Source organism: Erpetoichthys calabaricus, chromosome 1 (genome assembly GCF_900747795.2).
Source record: "Erpetoichthys calabaricus chromosome 1, fErpCal1.3, whole genome shotgun sequence".
NCBI lineage: Eukaryota > Metazoa > Chordata > Cladistia > Polypteriformes > Polypteridae > Erpetoichthys > Erpetoichthys calabaricus.
Window position 1 is genome coordinate 62,934,534 of NC_041394.2, and position 19,538 is coordinate 62,954,071.

At 38.9% G+C, this 19,538-nt stretch overlaps 1 protein-coding gene across 1 annotated transcript in view; it reads right to left on the reverse strand.

Annotated features, from left to right (window-relative positions):
* Positions 1–12,617: 12,617 nt before the first annotated feature.
* LOC114650912 (1-acyl-sn-glycerol-3-phosphate acyltransferase alpha-like) overlaps positions 12,618–19,538 on the reverse strand; it is a 58,756-nt gene continuing 51,835 nt past the window's right edge. Inside the window, exon 8 of the mRNA XM_028800842.2 lies at positions 12,618–17,969. Within this exon, the coding sequence (XP_028656675.1) occupies positions 17,758–17,969 (212 nt within the window). The 3' untranslated portion in view covers positions 12,618–17,757. The remainder of the gene's footprint in view (positions 17,970–19,538) is intronic.

A 19,538-nucleotide genomic window follows, 5' to 3' on the forward strand; every position in this document is an offset into this window, starting at 1 on the left:
TATGCATCATAACAAAATTAGACAGGTGCATAAATATGAGCACCCCAACAGAGATATTACATCAATGCTTAGTTGAGCCTCCTTTTGCAAATATAACAGCCTCTAGACGCCTCCTATAGCCTTTGATGAGTGTTTGGATTCTAGATGGAGGTATTGTTGACCATTCTTTCATAGAAAATCTCTCCAGTTCAGTTAAATTTGATGGCTGCCAAGCATGGACAGCCTGCTTCAAATCATCCCATAGACTGTCGATGATATTCAAGTCAGGGGACTGTGACGGCCATTCCAGAAACTTGTACTTCTCCCTCTGCATGAATGCCTTTGTAGATTTTGAACTGTGTTTTGGGTCATTGTCTTGTTGGAATATCCAAATCCTGCGTAACTTCAACTTTGTGACTGATGCTTGAACATTGAACATTATCCTGAAGAATTTGTTGATACTGGGTTGAATTCATCCGACCCTCGACTTTAACAAGGGCCCCAGTCCCTGAACTAGCGACACAGCCCCACAGCATGATGGAACCTCCACCAAATTTGACAGTAGGTAGCAGGTGTTTTTCTTGGAATGCGGTGTTCTTCTTCTGCCATGCAAAGCGCTTTTTGTTATGACCAAATAACTCAATTTTTGTCTCATCAGTCCAAAGCACTTTGTTCCAAAATGAATCTGGCTTGTCTAAATGAGCAATTGCATACAACAAGAGACTCTGTTTGTGGTTTGAGTGCAGAAAGGGCTTCTTTCTCATCACCCTGCCATACAGATGTTCTTTGTGCAAATTGCGCTGAATTGTAGAACGATGTACAGATACACCATCTGCAGCAAGATGTTCTTGCAGGTCTTTGGAGGTGGTCTGTGGGTTGTCTGTAACCATTTTCACAATCCTGCGTATATGCTGCTCCTGTATTTTTCTTGGCCTGCCAGACCTGCTGGGTTTAACAGCAACTGTGCCTGTGGCCTTCCATTTCCTGATTACAGTTTAAACCTCTGATTGCTTTTTGTAGCCTTTCCCTAAACCATGATACTGAACAATCTTTGTTTTCAGATCTTTTGAGAGTTGCTTTGAGGATCCCATGCTGTCACTCTTCAGAGGAGAGTCAAAGGGAAGCACAACTTGCAATTGACCACCTTAAATACCTTTCCTCATGATTGGACACACCTGCCTATGAAGTTCAAGGCTTAATGAGCTAATCCATCCAATTTGGTGTTGCAAGTAATCAGGATTGAGCAGTTACATGCATTCAAATCAACAAAATGACAAGGGGACCCACATTTTTGCACAGCCAGTTTTTCACATTTGATTTCATTTCATACAACTAAATACTGCTTCATTAAAAATCCTTGTTTGGAAAACACCCCAGTACTCAAATGTTCCTAGGAAATGAAAGACATACCACTGTTATCTTTTTTGTTGAAAGTAGAGTCAATTATTATGCAGGCTGAGAGGGGGTTCCCAAACTTTTTCGTATCACTGTACACTGTATTTTGATTCTTCAGAGGTGTAGCTGAAACTGTAATGGACACCCTTAGTCTGTCCAGGTATACATGCTTAAGAGTATGGGACTGTGATTTTAAAGCTTTTCTTTTGATAATCGCAATGATAGAATTGGAGCAGAAATCAAATTTGGAAGTGACAGTCTCATGTGTTGATGTATGCTGTGTTGACACAAAAGGCACGTTTCTAGTGTCTGCTGTAAACCCCTGGCAAAAATCACATAATCGCTGCTCTTGGAGGATGTTCATTCAGCTGTTTTACTTTGTTGCAAAAAATAAAAACAAAATCAAAGATATGACACAAAACTATTTTATTTAAAAGCTGAATATTCTGGCATTGTAAAACTTGCCACAAAAAAATTAAATGAAATTATAATTAATGTCACATTTTTTGTTCAGACCAAGTAGAGGAATCACTCAACAATGAGGAAAAAATTATGGAATCGTTAACCCAAAAAGTTACAATTAGTAGTTTGATGTCCCTCCTCTGGCTTTTATGACAGCTTGAATTCTTTGAGGCATGGACTTCACTAATGAAAAACAGTATTCTTCATCCATCAGGTTCCATCTTCTTGTATAGCAATTGACAGATTAGCTTTGCAGGATGGAGCCTAATCATGAGCCATATTTTTCAATTTCCACCATACCTTTTCATTCGGATTGACATCCAGACTTTGCTGGCCATGCCAATGAGTTGATATGCCTTTCCTGGAGAAAAGTTTTAATGCTCTTTGCTCTGTGGCAAGACACATAATCGTCCTGAAAAATGACTTCATCATCACCAAACCTATTTTCAATTGATGGAATGAGAAAAGTGTTCAAAATTTCAATGTACTCCTGTGCATTTACTATAGTGGCAATGATTGCCATCTCCCCTGGTCCTTTACCTGACATACAACCCCATATCATCAATGAATGTGGAAATTTGCTTGTTTTATTCAGGGAGTCATCTTTATATGTTTAATTAGAATGGCACCAAGCAAAATTTCCATCATCATCTCCTTGGTCAATGTAGATTTAGATTAGATTAGATAAAATACATTTTATTAATCCTAAAGAGAAATTCAGATACATACAAGGTAAGACACAAAAATAACCGGATTGGTAAAAAAAAAATATTTAATGATGAATTACAGCATTCTAAACATTGTCACCTTCTATATACTCCCCCTCCCGATCTCCACACCGCTCCATATGTATCTTCCATTGATTGAAACAGTGCTGGAAGTCTTCTTGCTTGAGGCTCTTCAACAATGAATAACTTTTGATTTTGGGGAACAAATAAAAATCACAGGGAGCTAAATCAGGCAAATAGAGAGGATGATCGAGGATAGGAATGTTTTAGTCAGTCAAAAACTGCTTTATGGAAAAAGAGAAAATTCACGAGAAATTTGATGTTGATTCACTGTTTGATTTTTTCACCCGACACTATTGTGGTAACTTGTGTTGCGATTGTTGTGCAAATACTGACCAGACTATTCACAGGATATACCTAGCCGGCATGTAGGAGGGCATATAGTTCTATGATTCACATCTGGCCGACCTCCAGACGGTTTTCCAGGAAAGCCCCAAGCCCAGTCCAGTTATTTTTATGTCTCACCTCGTACAGCAGCAAAAAGATAAAAACAAGGACAAATAATAGCCAATCAATAAAAGAATATGTAAATAAAAATAGTTAATTAATTGCAAACAAACAAACAAATATAAATAAATATTGTTCAGATATATCAAAATGGTATTTCAAAATAAAGTTAACGAATACCCTGGGAGGAAGCATTGAAATATCTGATAGCAGTTGGCAAAAAGGACCTCAGAGGCGATCACTGATTCATCACTGAGTATTACCTTCATCCAATTACCCACAGTCCATAACTGCCTCACTTTAGCCCACTGTAACCTTGTTTTCTTCTGTTTAGGTATCAATCATAGTTTACGTTTGACCTTTCTCTATATAAATCCCATTTTCTTCAGCCAATTTCTTACAGTTTGGTCACAGACATTGACTCTTCTTTCTGCCCACTTACTTTTCATTTCTTTTGTTGTGCATTTTCTATTTCCCAGGCATACTGCTTTCAGTTTTCTGTCCTGATACTTTGACGTCTTCCTTGGTCCACCTGTATGTTTCCCTTTTCCATCTTTCTGATTTTGTTAATACTTGCTCCAAATTGTAGACACAGTCCATGTTAAGTTAACTTCTTGAAGGAATTGTATAATTCTTTCCATCGTTTCAGCTGACAGCTCTCTTGTTGCGGCCATGTTTGCTGTCAATCAGCCACGTGCGTGTAACAGCTCATTAAGGTCTGCAAGCACTCGCTTTGAACTGCAGACTAATTGGCCAATTTAGACTTGCGTGGGGATTTGTTTTAGAAAGACACATTACCAGGTGATTCCATCATTTTTTTTCTCATCGTTGAGTGATTTCAGCATTTTTTGCTGCACTTGGTCTCAACAAAAAATGTGTCATTAATTACAAAAATTTAATTTAATTTATTTGAGGTATTTTTTACAATGCCAGAATGATCAGCTGTTAAATAAAAAAGTTTTGTGTCATATCTGTGATTTGCTTTTTTGCAGCAAAGCAAAACAGCTGAATGAACATTCTCCAAGAGTAGTGATTTCATATTTTTTCCAGGGATTTGTAGAACATGCTGTAATAACATTCACTGCTCAAAGAATTAAAGGAACACTTCATCATCACAGTCTGACACCAAGTCAAGTAAGTTTCCGGGTTATCAGTCTATTCAGTTAGTAAGCATAAGCAATTGTGAGCCAACTTCACCTGCTTTGGTGCAAATGAAAGTGAGAAGAGGAGCACTGGAGAGGCAACAGCTAGACAACACCCACAAAAGGGAATGGTTTTGCAAATGGTGTCCACACACAATTGCTCTTCCTTACCCTTCCTGACTGATTCTTCTCTAGTTTTTCATTTTGCTGTTGTTCTCGTCACGAGGTGGTATGTGCAGCTGATTCAGGTTGCACGGGTAGCTCAGTTCCTCCAGGATTGTACATTCATATGTGCCGTCGCAAAAGGGTCATGGAGGAGATACCAGGAGATGGACTGTTACATGAGAAGAGCTGGGGGATGTGAAGGCCAGTCAATGGCATCAATGCCTTCAATGCCTTGGTCATCCAGGAATTGCCTACACACTCTGGCCACATGAGGCCCGGTATTGTCCTGCACCAGGAGGAATCCAGGGCCCACTGCACCAGCGTAAGGTCTTACAACCCTAAACCTAACCCTCACCTCTGTGGATTTCATCCCTCCCCTTCAGAGTACTGTCGTCTAACACGTGGAGGTCTGTGTGACCCTCCAAGGATATGCCTCCTTAGACCATCATTGACCCACCGCCAAACTGGTCATGCTTAATAATGTTGCAAGCTGGATAACGTTCACCACGGCGCCTCCAGACTCTTTCACGTCTCAGTGTGAACCTGCCGTCATCTGTAATGAGAACAGGGCACAATGGCTCCCTCCTGAACAGAACAAAGAATTCAAAATTTTATGTTTATTCATTCTATGTCAGAGGAAGATGAACTTCAAATCTATTGTCATTTGGACAATTACAGTAAATTCATACTTGTATGTCTTCTGCAGACTAGTGACTATAGTAGAATAACACAAACACCATACTGTATTTAAATGCAACACCACACAAAAGATTCAAGACTTGCTCATGCAGTTATCAGTGTTTATGGCTGTTCTGTAACAATATTGCCTGTGGATAAAAATTGTCAAGGAATCTAATAGCAGCATTTACCAGAAAACATCACTGTGCAGGTTGTCTCAGGTCTTTTCTAATACTGATTTGTTTTCTAAGCCAGCGTGTGTTATACAGTATACTGTGGGTACTGTGCATCAGTAAGATTTTAAGACAATTTCACCAACCTCTGTAAGGCCTTGTAGTCCTGAGCTGAGGAGGTGCTGAGCAGTATGTGAAGCCACCAGTGAGAACAGAGTTAACCATGCAGATACAGAAGCTGGTGAGCACAGTTAGAGACATCCGGGCTTTCCCCAAAGGTCTGAGGAAGTAAAGGCGCTGGTGAGCCTTCTTGTTGACAGCTGAGATGGCCTGTGCCCACTTCAAATCATCAGTGACAGTAACTCCAAGAAACTTCAAGCTGCTGACACACTAAATAGGATCCCTTCCGATGCAGATGGGAGTGCAGTCAGCTTCCTGAAGACTACGACAAGCTCTGCAGTTTTGCTGACAATGAGAGAAAAAGACTGTTGTCCTGGTATCACTCTGTCTGAAGGCAAATGTCTTTTCTGTATGCTTTCCCACTGTTTATGATCAGGGTGATGACGCTGATTTAACGGTGGAGCCAGAGCTGTGTTTGGACAGAGTGGTCAAGGAGTACAGTAGGAGACTCAGCACATTGTGTTATGAGGTGCCTCTGGTAATGGATACTCCACCCAGGAATGTTATTTTTTTATGTTTCTGACCCAATATACTTTGTGGTGAAGGCTGAGAAAATAAAATGTAACCTCATGTTTTCATGTAGGAAGGAGAGTGAAAATTTTATGTCAGAATGAAACTCAATGGTGACCAGTGTTGTACAATGACAAATGATCCATAACATCCATAAACATAAATAAATAAATAACTCACATTCTATGAAAAAAACCCCAAAAAACACCTAAGTCTTTTTTCATAATCCACGTCGTTTATCCAGTTGTTATTCTGAAAATGTACAAAAGTCGGGTGTTTTTTGCTAAAATCTTGTTTTATATTTAGTACCTGAATTTTCAGCACACACATAAAAGAGGAAACCTAAAGTCTCATGGGATTGACTTTTTGAACTTCTCCATGTCATTCATTGGTCAAGAGTCCTGTCTTCAACTCAAAAAGTGACTGTTTCCTGTGTGCTGATAATTCAGGTAACTATAGAACAATATTTTAGCAAAAAAAATCATGCATTTTGGGCGTTTTGAGCATATGTGAGAATTAGATAGATTGAATTCTTTATTGTTATTATGCATACACATAACAAAATGGTTTTTTTTTTTTGGTAGAGCTTGGCTTCAAGGCAGAATACTTAAATACACAATACACTATAAATAATAAAATAAACATAATAAGTATAAAAGACAGCAGCAATAAAATATCATCAAGTCCAGACTTTTCCTGAGGTAGTACGTCTGCAGAGACCAGTGATCTGTGTGCGTGGGTCTGCAGGGGAGGAATACGAGTGTGTGTGTTTGATTACGAGGGAAAGTGCATGTGCATGTTAGGGGTAGATGTATGTGTGGGCATCAGCAGGGGCAGATGGACTTCACAGCTCTGGGGAAAAAGCTGTCTTTCAGTGTGCTGGTACATGTTTTTATGTTTCTGTACTACTTTCCCGAAGACAGTGATACAAGCAGTCCATTTCCTGGATGGGTGAGATCCGTAGCTATACTTTTGGCTCTCTTCTGCACCCTTCCAACATAGACAGAGTCCAGGTCTAGGAGAGGACTTCCCATGATCCCCTGTGCTGTTCTCACCACCCGTGCCAAGTCCTTCTTGTCCTGTGCTGTGCAGCTGCCGTACCACACTGTCATACTGTGACAGAGAATGCTTTCTATAGCAGACCTGTAGAGGTTTGTGAACAGCCGAGAGGAGAAACCAGCACGTCTCATCTTCCTCAGGAAGAAGAGTCTTTGTTGGGCCTTCTTTACCAGGTGAAATGTGTTCAAAGACCAGGTCAGATCCAATGTGATGTGGATACCCAAGAACTTGATATTGTCCACACACATTACGGCCTCCTCATGTATGAAAATAGGAGTATGTTCTGTTCTTCTGGACCTCCTATAGTCCATAATGTCCTCTTTGGTCTTGCTGGTGTTCAAGATGAGGCTGTTGGCTAAGCATCATAGTGCTAGGTGTTGTATCTCCTCTTTGTAGTGAGTCTCATCATTGTCTGATATGAGATCCATCACGGTCGTATCATCCGCAAACTTCACAACCATATTTGTGGCATGGATGGCACAGCAATTGTGCGTAAATAACATGAAGAATGCTGGGCTGAGCACACAACCCTGTGGCATGCCTATGTTCAAAACCAGTGTGGCTGATGTACGATCTTCAATTCTAACCACCTGAGACCTGTTGGTGAGAAAGTCCCTGATCCAGGGACACAACGATGTGGACAGACCCAGATTATGAAGCTTTTGTACCAGCTTGTCCGGGATTACGGTGTTAAATGCTGAACTGAAATTGACGAATAGCATCCTAACATAAGTGTTAGGGCACTGCAGATGACTCAGGGCTGTGTGAAGTGCTATTGAGATGGCATCCTCTGTAGATCTGTTCCTCTTGTAGGCGAACTGATGGTTGTCAAATCCAGCGGGGATGGCATCCTTGATGTACTTTAGGAGGATTCTCTCAAAGCACTTCATTAGTACTTGAGTCAGAGCCTCAGGGCTGTACTCAATAAAGCAGGTGACTGCTGATTTTTTACGCACTGGCACAATAGTGGAGGATTTGAAGCAGACAGGGACCATTACAAGTTGTAGAGAATGGTTGAAAATGTCCAGAAAGACTCCTGCCAATTGATCAGCACATATTTTCGGTGTCTTACCTAATCCGGTCCTGCAGTTCTGTTGGTGTTGATCCTCCTCAGGGTGGACCTCACTTGGTGTAGTTGCAGGACTAGAGGCTGATGCTGCTCCTCCAGCCAAGGGAGATGTACAGTCTCCCTGCTGCTAGATGCATCAAAGCGTGCAAGGAAACTGTTCAAGGTGTCAGGGAGACTAGGGTCATAGCTGACCTGCTGATCGCTGCACTTATAATCCGTTATGGTCTTTAAGCCTCTCCACATGTTCTGTGGGTCATTGTTATGAAAATACTCCTCGATACGCTGTCTGTATCTGTATTTTGCCAGGTTTATTCCTTTTTTTAGTTCTTTTCAGGCTTTGCTATATGCCAGCCTGTCACCTGACCTATATACAGCGTCCTGGGCTTTAAGCAGGGACCTCACCGTACTGTCCAGCCACAGTTTCTAATTTGGAAACACCCTAAAGGTCTTCGTGGGCAGGACAGCATCAGTACAGAACTGCACATAGGATAGGACAGATGATGTATATCCTTCTAGATCTGAGACCTCTTTGAACACCCCCCAGTCAGTATGCTCAAAACAGTCCTGTAATGCTGAAGATACCTCGTCAGTCCATAACTATACTGTTCTGGTAGTCGGTTTCATCTTGTAGATCATGGGAGTATAGGCTGGGATCAGCTCCACTGCGATGTATTATGCTAAAGGAGTAACATGAGATTTTTTTTCTCATTCTAAACTCCTTTACAATCATCTACAGAAACAGAGGTGGCCGAATCATGTGATGTTGTAAAAAAGACAGCACTTCCTGCTGTCTCTTAATGAATGAGACTTTGGAAACCATCCGGCGTGTTATGGTATTGGCTGAACATTGGGCTGGAAAATACTAAGCAGAGGAGTTTTGTCTTTGCCTAAGTGTCCAATTCACTCTCATTTTGTGTCTCTCTTGATTTGACTGCTCCAAGGTCAGTCATGCTGGTTGTCTAGGCTGTAGATAATGGATTATAAGAACTCATATTTAACAGGCTAAAACTCAAATACTAAATACTGACTTTGAAGTAAAAAACATGGAAACGTACCACACATACAACAAAAATACGATAACATCCAGTAATACTAAAATCTGTGACGTCACAACTTTTCTGAGCCATAATGGGCGATACCTAGAACTAAAATCGTAATGGTGACTCCTTACGGTAGTTTTATTCTTTTAATTTTTAAAAATCTGGTATGTTGTGATCACAATGGATACGCTGCGCACATACAAGCGCACGTGTGTGACACCAGATGTATATCAAGTGCCCTTCACTTTAATGATCAACATGTCCGTGACGCTGGGTGGCTTTTTGAATAAATAATGGATGTGCTCACCTGTGCAGGTGCGAGTGATTGTCTGCGAAGACGGCCCATCTCCGGGTTGGTGCGAGTTGGTCAGCTGACTGAGCATTGCCTTGCCAGCATGTGTGGGTGGTCTGATTGTCTTGTTTTTAGTCTGGGGCAGTAATTAGGTGATCACACCTGCAACACTCTGCGGTGTTATAAAAGGTGGAGCACAGGATTGGAGAAGGGTGGAAAAACCAAGGAGAGAGAAACAAGAGGGCCGAAACTGAGCTGAGAGAGCAACATTCAAGTGGAGAGACAGGACAAGCCAGCCAGCCAGTATTGGGAAAGGTAGTGTGGTCATTGGTCCCGGGGTTGAAAGAAGAAACAGCACTCTAGTGACGGATCATGCCCACTGATTATTCAGAGGAGTGGGTGCAATCGAGGTGGTGGTGTCCTCTTCAGGAATCTGAGGTATGCGAATGAGAAGAAAGATGAGAAGACAACCAATCCCGAGTGGTCTGGCTGACACTGCCCAAGGCAGCCAAGACAGGGGTCTGGTTGGAGAGGACCGCGGCAGTTGAGGTCTCCGCCAGGTGAGCCAGCAGTGGGAGAGCAGGGGTATAGTGAGGGAGTTGTGCTGGGCTCGTTCAGAAATGAAAGCAGCATTGACCCAATGACTGCGATGGTTGTCTATTTTCATTTTACGTCCGTTTTTTTTTTTAAATCTCACCAGTTTCCACTTTTATTGTATTATTTATTGACATTTGAAAGCACTGCACTTTTGATGACTGTTTTGGTTTTGGACTGATTTTAATAAAAGCACTTTTGCACCTACCCACTGCTTTGTGTGTGCTTGTCCGGCTCATCCCAGTCTTGCCTATCAACGATGTTGGGTTCAAGAGGCTTCGAAAACAGAAGTGGGAGCGTGGAGCCGACCCACACCATCACACATGGACAATCAAAAACAGTGATAGTATGTACAAGGCGCTGGCAATCTAAATGCAAAGAAATGTGTTGATACACTCATATGAAAAAGTTTGGGAACCCCTCTTAATTCTTTGGATTTTTGTTTATCATTGGCTGAGCTTTCAAAGTAGCAACTTCCTTTTAATATACTGTATGACATGCCTTATGGAAACAGTAGTATTTCAGCAGTGACATTAAATTTATTGGATTAACAGAAAATATGCAACATAACAAAATTAGACAGGTGCATAAATGTGGGCACCCTAACAGAGATATTACATCAATACTTAGTTGAGCCTCCTTTTGCAAATATAACAGCCTCTAGACGCCTCCTATAGCCTTTGATGAGTGTCTGGATTCTAGATGGAGGTATTGTTGACCATTCTTCCATACAAAATCTCTCCAGTTCAGTTAAATTTGATGGCTGCCAAGCATGGACAGCCTGCTTCAAATCATCCCATAGATTTTCAAGTCAGGGGACTGTGACGGCCATTCCAGAACATTGTACGTCTCCCTCTGCATGAATGCCTTTGTAGATTTTGAACTGTGTTTTGGGTCATTGTCTTGTTGGAATATCCAACCCCTCCGTAACTTCAACTTTGTGACTGATGCTTGAACATTATCCTGAAGAATTTGTTGATATTGGTTTGAATTCATCCGACCCTCGACTTTAACAAGGGCCACAGTCCCTGAACTGGCCACACAGCCCCACAGCATGATGGAACCTCCACCAAATTTGACAGTAGGTAGCAGGTGTTTTTCTTGGAATGCGGTGTTCTCCTTCCACCACGCAAAGTGCTTTTTGTTTTGACCAAATAACTCAATTTTTGTCTCATCAGTTCAAAGCACTTTGTTCCAAAATGAATCTGGCTTGTCTAAATGAGCATTTGCATACAACAAGCGACTCTGTTTGTGGTGTGAGTGCAGAAAGGGCTTCTTTCTCATCACCCTGCCATACAGATGTTCTTTGTGCAAATTACACTGAATTGTAGAGCGATGTACAGATACACCATCTGGAGCAAGATGTTCTTGCAGGTCTTTGGAGGTGATCTGTGGGTTGTCTGTAACCATTCTCACAATCCTGTGCATATGCCGCTACTGTATTTTTCTTGGCCTGCCAGACCTGCTGGGTTTAACAGCAACTGTGCCTGTGGCCTTCCATTTCCTGATTACAGTTTAAACCTCTGAGATAGCTTTATGTAGCCTTCCCCTAAACCATGATACTCAACAATCTTTGTTTTCAGATCTTTTGAGAGTTGCTTTGAGGATCCCATGCTGTCACTCTTCAGAGAAGAGTCAAAGGGAAGCACAACTTAAAATTAATCACCTTAAATAAATTTCCTCATGACTGGACACACCTGTCTATGAAGTTCAAGGCTTAACGAGCTAATCCAACCAATTTGGTATTGTAAGTAATTAGTATTGAGCAGTTACATGCAATCAAATCAGCAAAATTACAAGGGTACCCACATTTTTGCACAGCCAGTTTTTCACATTTGATTTAATTTCATACAACTAAACACTGCTTCACTAAAAATCTTTGTTCGGAAAACACCCCAGTACTCAGATGTTCCTAGGAAATGAGAGACATACCACTGTTATCTTTTTTGTTTAAAGTAGAGTCAATTATTATGCAGGCTGAGAGGGGTTCCCAAACCTTTTCATATGACTGTATATTATTGTGGGAAGTTAGAAAAGGTGGCCCTCCTGCTTCATGCAAATATTTGCAATAAAGAGCAAACAGGGCCTTGTCAACCAGTTTTTACTTGTTGTGACACCTTCTGTCAGCCTACCCTTCCACATGTGTTTCTATGGGGGTCACATTTTCAAAGTACAAAAATAAAACATGGGACATGTTACTGAGGTTACTCTTTTGCCAAGTGTAAAAGACATGAAAGCTTTAAAAACAAAAGGCCAAAACCATTTAATGACAGTTCATTTCATGCACTATATATTTTAACTGAAAAAGAATTTAAAAGTACAGTATGTAGACAGTAATCATATACGAATATTTTAGCTCATTCCTTGTACATATATAGAAGCAGGCCATGATGAGCTGTGGTCTAACTGAGAATGTATGATACAATACTACATGGACTTACTAATACTGTATAATAGGCAAAGGTTTGTACAATATTCATAAAGGAAAAATAATCTTTTGTGTTATTTGCTGGCAGTCAAACAATTTGCATAAATGCATAGTTAATAGAAATCATTTTTTAGAAAAGTGAATTTGTTGAAATTAAAGATTGATGAGCACAGCTGCAATAAGGGTTGTAAAGGGAGAATAAAAAAACACGAAATGTTTTTTAAAATCAGACATTTTTAATAAATTAGCAATAAAATAAACACAAAGACTTGTGCACAAAGCCAGAAGCAAAACAAAAAGGCAAAACATTGATAAATACGTACCATATATAATTATATAAAAAAGTAATTACAAAGCATATATTGATGCACCGTTAAGCCCTGGGTTTCAGTTAATCACTCCCTGGCCACCAAACAGTGTCTTGTCTTGTCAGTGTGCAAAATTCCCAGCAGTGTTCTGGCTGACTCGATAATACATTACTATAGACCAACGTGGACTTGGTCAGCTGTTTGCCTTTTAGAAGCTTGTTAGATGTGTAAACACTTCTAAGTTATATTTTTAAAAGAGAGCTGAACAGGAAGAAAAACATCATTTTAAGAAAACTGGCACGAGCAAAGCAAAATCAAATCTGAAAGTAAGGCTGAAGAGCAGTCAGAGTAGACATGAAAACCGAAAAAGTGACTTAAACAGATACATGGGATATCTGCTTGGTGGTGACAGGCGTGATCAACAAAACTCCTGGGGTTTTTGTTTACTTCTATTTAGGCTTCAGTATTTATAGCCTTTAAAAGATGAACAGTCACCCAAAAATGTAATTAAAACTGCTTCTTTTTCCTTAAGAATAACAAATTCGTAATCTTTTGGGTTATAAGTGCTGTCAGTATAATGAGTTGCTGGATCCCAGACTCCAGTAAGTAGGTTCTTGATACTGGAGGAGATATTGATTTCCTAGGTCTCGTCATTGAATATAAATATTATAAGACATTCTGGCAAAGAGTTGCCGAAACCATTTCAAATTTCATGGCTCTCAGATCCCTAGAACTAATTTCCATAGAGAACTCTTCTTTCCAAACTTTTGGTACCACTGTATGGTACTGTAGTATTTAAAATACTCTCGTAAAGCATCAGTAGTATGGAGTCTTCATTATAACAATGACATTTTAACACAAAGTCAAAGTAATGCTTATTTAAATAAAATCACATATATTCAAAAATAAAAGAAAAACATTTTAAAAAAAATATCACACAAAAACAAAAGAGAGGTACCAGTTACCGTAGTGTGGTCGCTTTAAAACTCAAAGTACCATGTGAAGGTATCTAACATACCAGATGATGGTCAAGTTTTATTTCACTTCCAAGTAAAAAGAAATGGTAAGGCCAAGACATTATTAATCACCTATCACTTCACAGCTTTTACATTTCCAGTGCATTACACTATAACTTGATTACCCAGATCCACCGATACCTGACAGAAATGAACTGGCTACATCAAGATGCCTTGTTGTAAAATGGTTGTACAATTTGTTGGCTGTCAAATCACTCTGGGCCAGATTTACTAAATGCACACAGATGGCCAGGAAACCATATAACCACACTAAACTACTGCGAGTGTATTTATCACAAAGGTTCAGATTGAATATCCAATTTTATAACCACAATGTGATTGATAAAGGCTGAGGGCGATTCTGTGCTTCTTTAAAAGCTTTCTAAAAAATGAAGCTGTCAAAAAAGGAATTTAAATAAAGAAACACAGGCAATGTTCTGGTCAAAATGTGTGTTTGTGGCAAACATTTTGACTATCAATTTCACAAGTTAAAAATGCAGTGTGATATTAAGGTGCCTTCACAGTTTTACTGTCTCTATTTCATGTGCAACACTTGGTCCTTATTTAGCACCAAATTAAAAGACTAAGATTGTTATCATTCATGTTTACCAGTACCTTTCTTGGGCACCCCTCACACTAGCATCCTAACCTACGATGAATCCAACTTGCACAACTCCTGGCATTAAAATGTATAAAATACAGTTTCATAGTATCTTTTAATCAAGCACGATCAAACAATGTACAATGTGCAGCATGGAAGTAGAATGATCAGCTCTGCTCTGGGCACCTTGGTTTAATTGCTAGCACAGTTGGTATCTGTGTGGAGTCTGCAGATTCCTCCTGTTATCAAAGTTGTGAGGAAAATAAGACGGCCAAGTACAAAGGCAAAGTGAACGCAAGTTACTTGTTATGTAAGTAGGAGAGCTAGTTTGCACTTTACTGTTGTATTTGTTAATAAGTTAAGTATTTTGGAAATAAAATGCTTTGGAGGTGCATGGCATAGTTTCACATTGTATCAACAGACATCTAAAGATCTTTATTCACTTAGTCTGAAGCTGTACGACTATTAAAAGTCATAAAACATAAGGGCCAGAGTGGCAGTGATGAGTAGTTGCCTAAGCTATTGGTCGCTTCGTTACCAAATTCCTAAACACATTTTCAATGCATCTGCAGTGGGTTGGCGCCCTGCCCGGGATTGGTTCCCTGCCTTGTGCCCTGTGTTGGTTGGGATTGGCTCCAGCAGACCCCCGTGACCCTGTGTTCGGATTCAGCGGGTTGGAAAATGGATGGATTTTCAATGCATAATTATTTATTGTAAAGGTAGTGCTTCACTGGCAAAAATAATGTAACAAAAGAAGAATGTGTATGAAAACCATTTATTTTACATTCAATAGAGGTTTTCTTGCTAATTTTGACTGCTGAATTTCCACGTTTTAACCCTTAGTTCTTAAAGTCATCTTTGTTGTACCTTAAAAGTGCTGTACTTTACTGATTTGCATTCTAAGTATTGTGAACTCTCACACTGCCTCGGATTTACAAGGTACAAAGTACAAATGATTGACCCTCCATCTGATAAGAAAAAAATGTGTTGTGTACTTCAATGTCAAAAGGAAAAATAGGTAAAGCAAACCAGCTCAGTTGGTACTCTGATCAACTCACACAGCAAATGTTTTTCTTCAGTCCAGGAAGGTGCCTTAAAGTATGCAAAGCTGCTTTTGTAAATCTGGCTCTCTGCACTACTTTCAACCTCTCTTACAACCCACAAAGGTTTTTGTACCATGATATCAGGCCTCCTTTAAAGAGACAAGTTGAGTTAATCAAAATAAGGAGATTTAAATTTTGATACATTTGCAAAAAAAAAACTATATGCACACTCTTCAAATAAGTTTTTGTTAATTAGCTGCCAATATTGCAACATTGTAAAAATACTGAAGCGTACATACAGTATGTTTAACCAGTCATGCCTGTGAACATTCCAACTATTTGTACATAAAGTAGTTTGATTTCAAAAAAAGAAAAACTATAACTCTCTTTAAATGTAGGTTTTGTCATTTTGTTATCCTAGCAGCTTTAAATTCCAAATTGTATGTTCTCTTTCACTTCTGAGAAAGCATTTTGTGGTATCAATGGACATCATTGGGCTCGACTCTGAAACCTTTACTCTCAGCCAAGTAATCGGTGTTTTCTCTATTATCAAAACTACATTTCATTGTCTGTTTCATTTTAGCAATCAATCTGTTTTCAAAACTGCCTGCTCTAATTGCTTGCTTATGTGGCACAAAGCAGAAGGCTGTCAGGTAAAAAACATCGGACTTTAAGTGTGTCACGGTGCAAAGTACTGTTTCAGGTCTCATGCTGGCAGCCTTAACCAATTACAAATGTCACATCTTATATTTTATGGTGAAAGGTTTGGCACACTAAACCAAAGAAGGATGTTGCCCTTCCCAACTAAAGGCTTACTAGACTGATGCAGCCTGACAATATTAAAGAATTACAAGTAAAGTTCTGATCCTGATGCTAAGGATCAAAAACCAGAAATCAGTTTTCCTGTCGTAAGATGAACAGTATAGTATCAGAATATTTTGGAACACATTTTCTTATAGCCTTTACAGAGTAACATGCTATATTGATTATGAATATTTATTATTCTTTGTTTAGCAGGACATTCTGTAAATAGGAGATATGTTGTGTTGGTCCCTGGAAAAATGTTAAATATTTGTGGGCACAACTCTTAGAAAAATAAGTCTATGCAAAAGACTGAGGATGTCTGCCAAAAAGTAACTGAAGAAACTGGAAAATTTTATAAAAATTGTTACGTTGTCATTATAGTCTTTTAAAAATGAAAATGAGTCCCTAAAAAAAACTAAAATTCTAAACTGCAAACTATTCCGGAAAGTCAGAATATACAAGAAATATTTTGAGTAAATCTAGTAAGATATTTAATTTTTTTCTTCTCCAAAGTAGCCATATAATTGTGTACACCATTGCAGATGTCATTCTTTTCATCATATGGTGTAGTCCTCTGACTGTACTGTTGTATACAACTGTGTATAAGAGCAAAGCCCTAACACAGTGCCTTATACAAGGCTTGCTTACTGAAGCGAAAAAGTGCTATTTACCACAAAGCATTCCTTAAGGTGCAGTGAAGGCCAAATGAGCCAAAGAAAAGGGACTGTTTGCTTGATATGTCTAGGCAGAGACCCACAATGCTGTTAAACACAGAAAACACATTGTGCATTACATTGTACTACTACACCTCCATTTTACAAAAAAAAACTACTACAGATTACCCAGTTGGTTTAGAGGATAACCACAATTTACTATTGTCCTCTTAGTATTGCTTGTCCAATAATAAAACATAAGGTTTACTTTCTTTGCTTTAAGCTTACTGTGTCTCATCAACTGAATGCTTCAGTTTATTTAACTACACTTAATCCACTTAGTAAACAACACTTAAGTCAGATTTTATTTCCTGTTGCCAAATAAGAGCATGAACTTGAAGGAGGATCTTGTATGACAGCGCTACACAGGATCTAAACGACAGTTCAGACTTGAAGAAACTAAATGTAACTTGTCTGATGAAAAAAACAATTAAATGGGAGGGGCAAAAGAACTGCTACATAAATGCATTTGCAAACTCGTGTCTTTATGAAGACCAAGACAAGGAACAGGTTTCATTGGCAGGCAAATGCAAAACTTCAGCTGCCTTTAATTTTCTGCAAGTCAAAGGGAGGGAGCACCAAGTAATTTAGTCCACCTCACTAGGAAGAAATACACCTCATCATTATACACAATGAATTTTAAAATAAGTTAATAACTTAATGATGTAAGCTGACTGAAATGAGTGCACACTGATAGAGAGGGTTCCCTTTTGATGAAGGGCTCCCATATCTTCACCTGTGAGAAAATCTCTTGAGAAATGAGTAGACCAGTTTACTACTCCTCTCAATACTTTAGCTCCTCCCCCTCTTTCCTCCCTTTTCTGGTATATTTTCGTGCACCATCGTCACCAGTGTCTCTTGGATGACATGTTCATGCTTTCATCAGAGTAGCATCTCCTTCCATTTGGGTCCTCATCAGATGGCCATGGACATTGGCTATGCTTTGTGAAGAACTGGAAGAATTGGAAATTTGAAGAAAGGTAGACAACATAAGCTCACGTGTCCTGTCAGCTAACTCGGGGACATCATTTGAGGACAGGCCCCGTGTGTTGATTGGGGGTAAAATCCGAACTGAACACCTCCCTGCAATTGAGAAAAATATTGTTTAAGTAATCAGATTCACACAACAGGATATACAGTATGTTTCACTGTTTCTAATGTGTGAATGTCAAAATAATAATGTTCAATTTTGATCACATGGCAAGAATACTGCAAGAATTTAATGTTGTGGTGGTACTTATATGCATAATGGGCAATATTATTTTTCACTACCTGCTAGGAAAACCATAATGTGCATTAAAAAAACATCTGGTGATATTTTAGGCTTGCATCTGGCTTAATTTAAAACAAGCTGCTATTTACCTGCAACAACATGATATCAAAGAGATCAATTATATACAAAATTGAGTAGGTACAACTAGTTCCTGCAACGGGGATGTGAGTAAGCCCTGACATTACCTTTATATCATCTGATCTCTAGTTTTTCACCACAGTTTTTCTGTACTGTGTATGGTATTTGACATTGCTAGTAGAATATATTGAGTTATATTTAATTGCATCAAAAAAATGGAATTAAAAATATAACATGCTATTATTTCATAAAAAAAGCAAAGTTAATGTCCTAAAAACAAAATTGTTGCACATCTGGACTGCTACCGAATAAAACAAAACAATTGAGGAACATGCTCCAAGGTTGTTAAAATACAATATTGCCCTGAGAGCTATACTGTCTTATGATCCATCCAGATGAGGCTTTTGTTTTTCATTAAATGTCATTAAAAATGTATTTTTATGGCATCAGAACAAATTAATGAATAGTAGATTGCAAGAAAGTGAATAAAAAATTCATTGTTATAACATTTACATGCACAAAAATAAATGTATAACCCTTACATTTTTCATATTCATATATTTGTTATTCCTGAGACCAAAAAGTATTTGCCTTGAATAACTTCCTGAATAAATAAATTACCAGTTGAAATTATGAAATATTGTGGTGGGCTGGCACCCTGCCCGGGGTTTGTTTCCTGCCTTGCGCCCTTTGTTGGCTAGGATTAGCTCCAGCAGACCCCCGTGACCCTGTACTTAGGATATAGCAGGTTGGATAATGGATGGTTGGAACTATGAAACATTGACTATTCCCGTTGTAAAGTATCTGAACTTCAGCACTGACAGCAACATTGGAAATGTGCTTGCTGTCTATACATTTTGGATAGCCTGGTGAAGTCTGTGTCAATAGCTAAAGAAATCAACCAAACATATCCAACCAGAACCTCTGAAACAGCTTGCCATCTAACAAAAAATAAGTCAAATAATCAAAACCTGTTATACTGCAAATATTTTTTATAAGAGAGCAAATTGGTTTGTCAATACCCTACTCTCTTTTGGTGATCATATATAAACTTTTTTGTATAAAGATTCCATATTAAGTAATCTTATTTAATTATTTATTTATTGATTGATTATCAAATTTTAATAAGTAAATATGCAAATTCAAGTTACAGAAAATCAAATATAGCCATGACAACATAAATACTTGTATATATACAAAAAAACAAACCCCAAAACTAACACCCCCAATTAGCATAAATTAATCATGGAGGTTTGAAGGCACAGCTTCACACTGGAAAAATTAGAGTACATGAACATTAA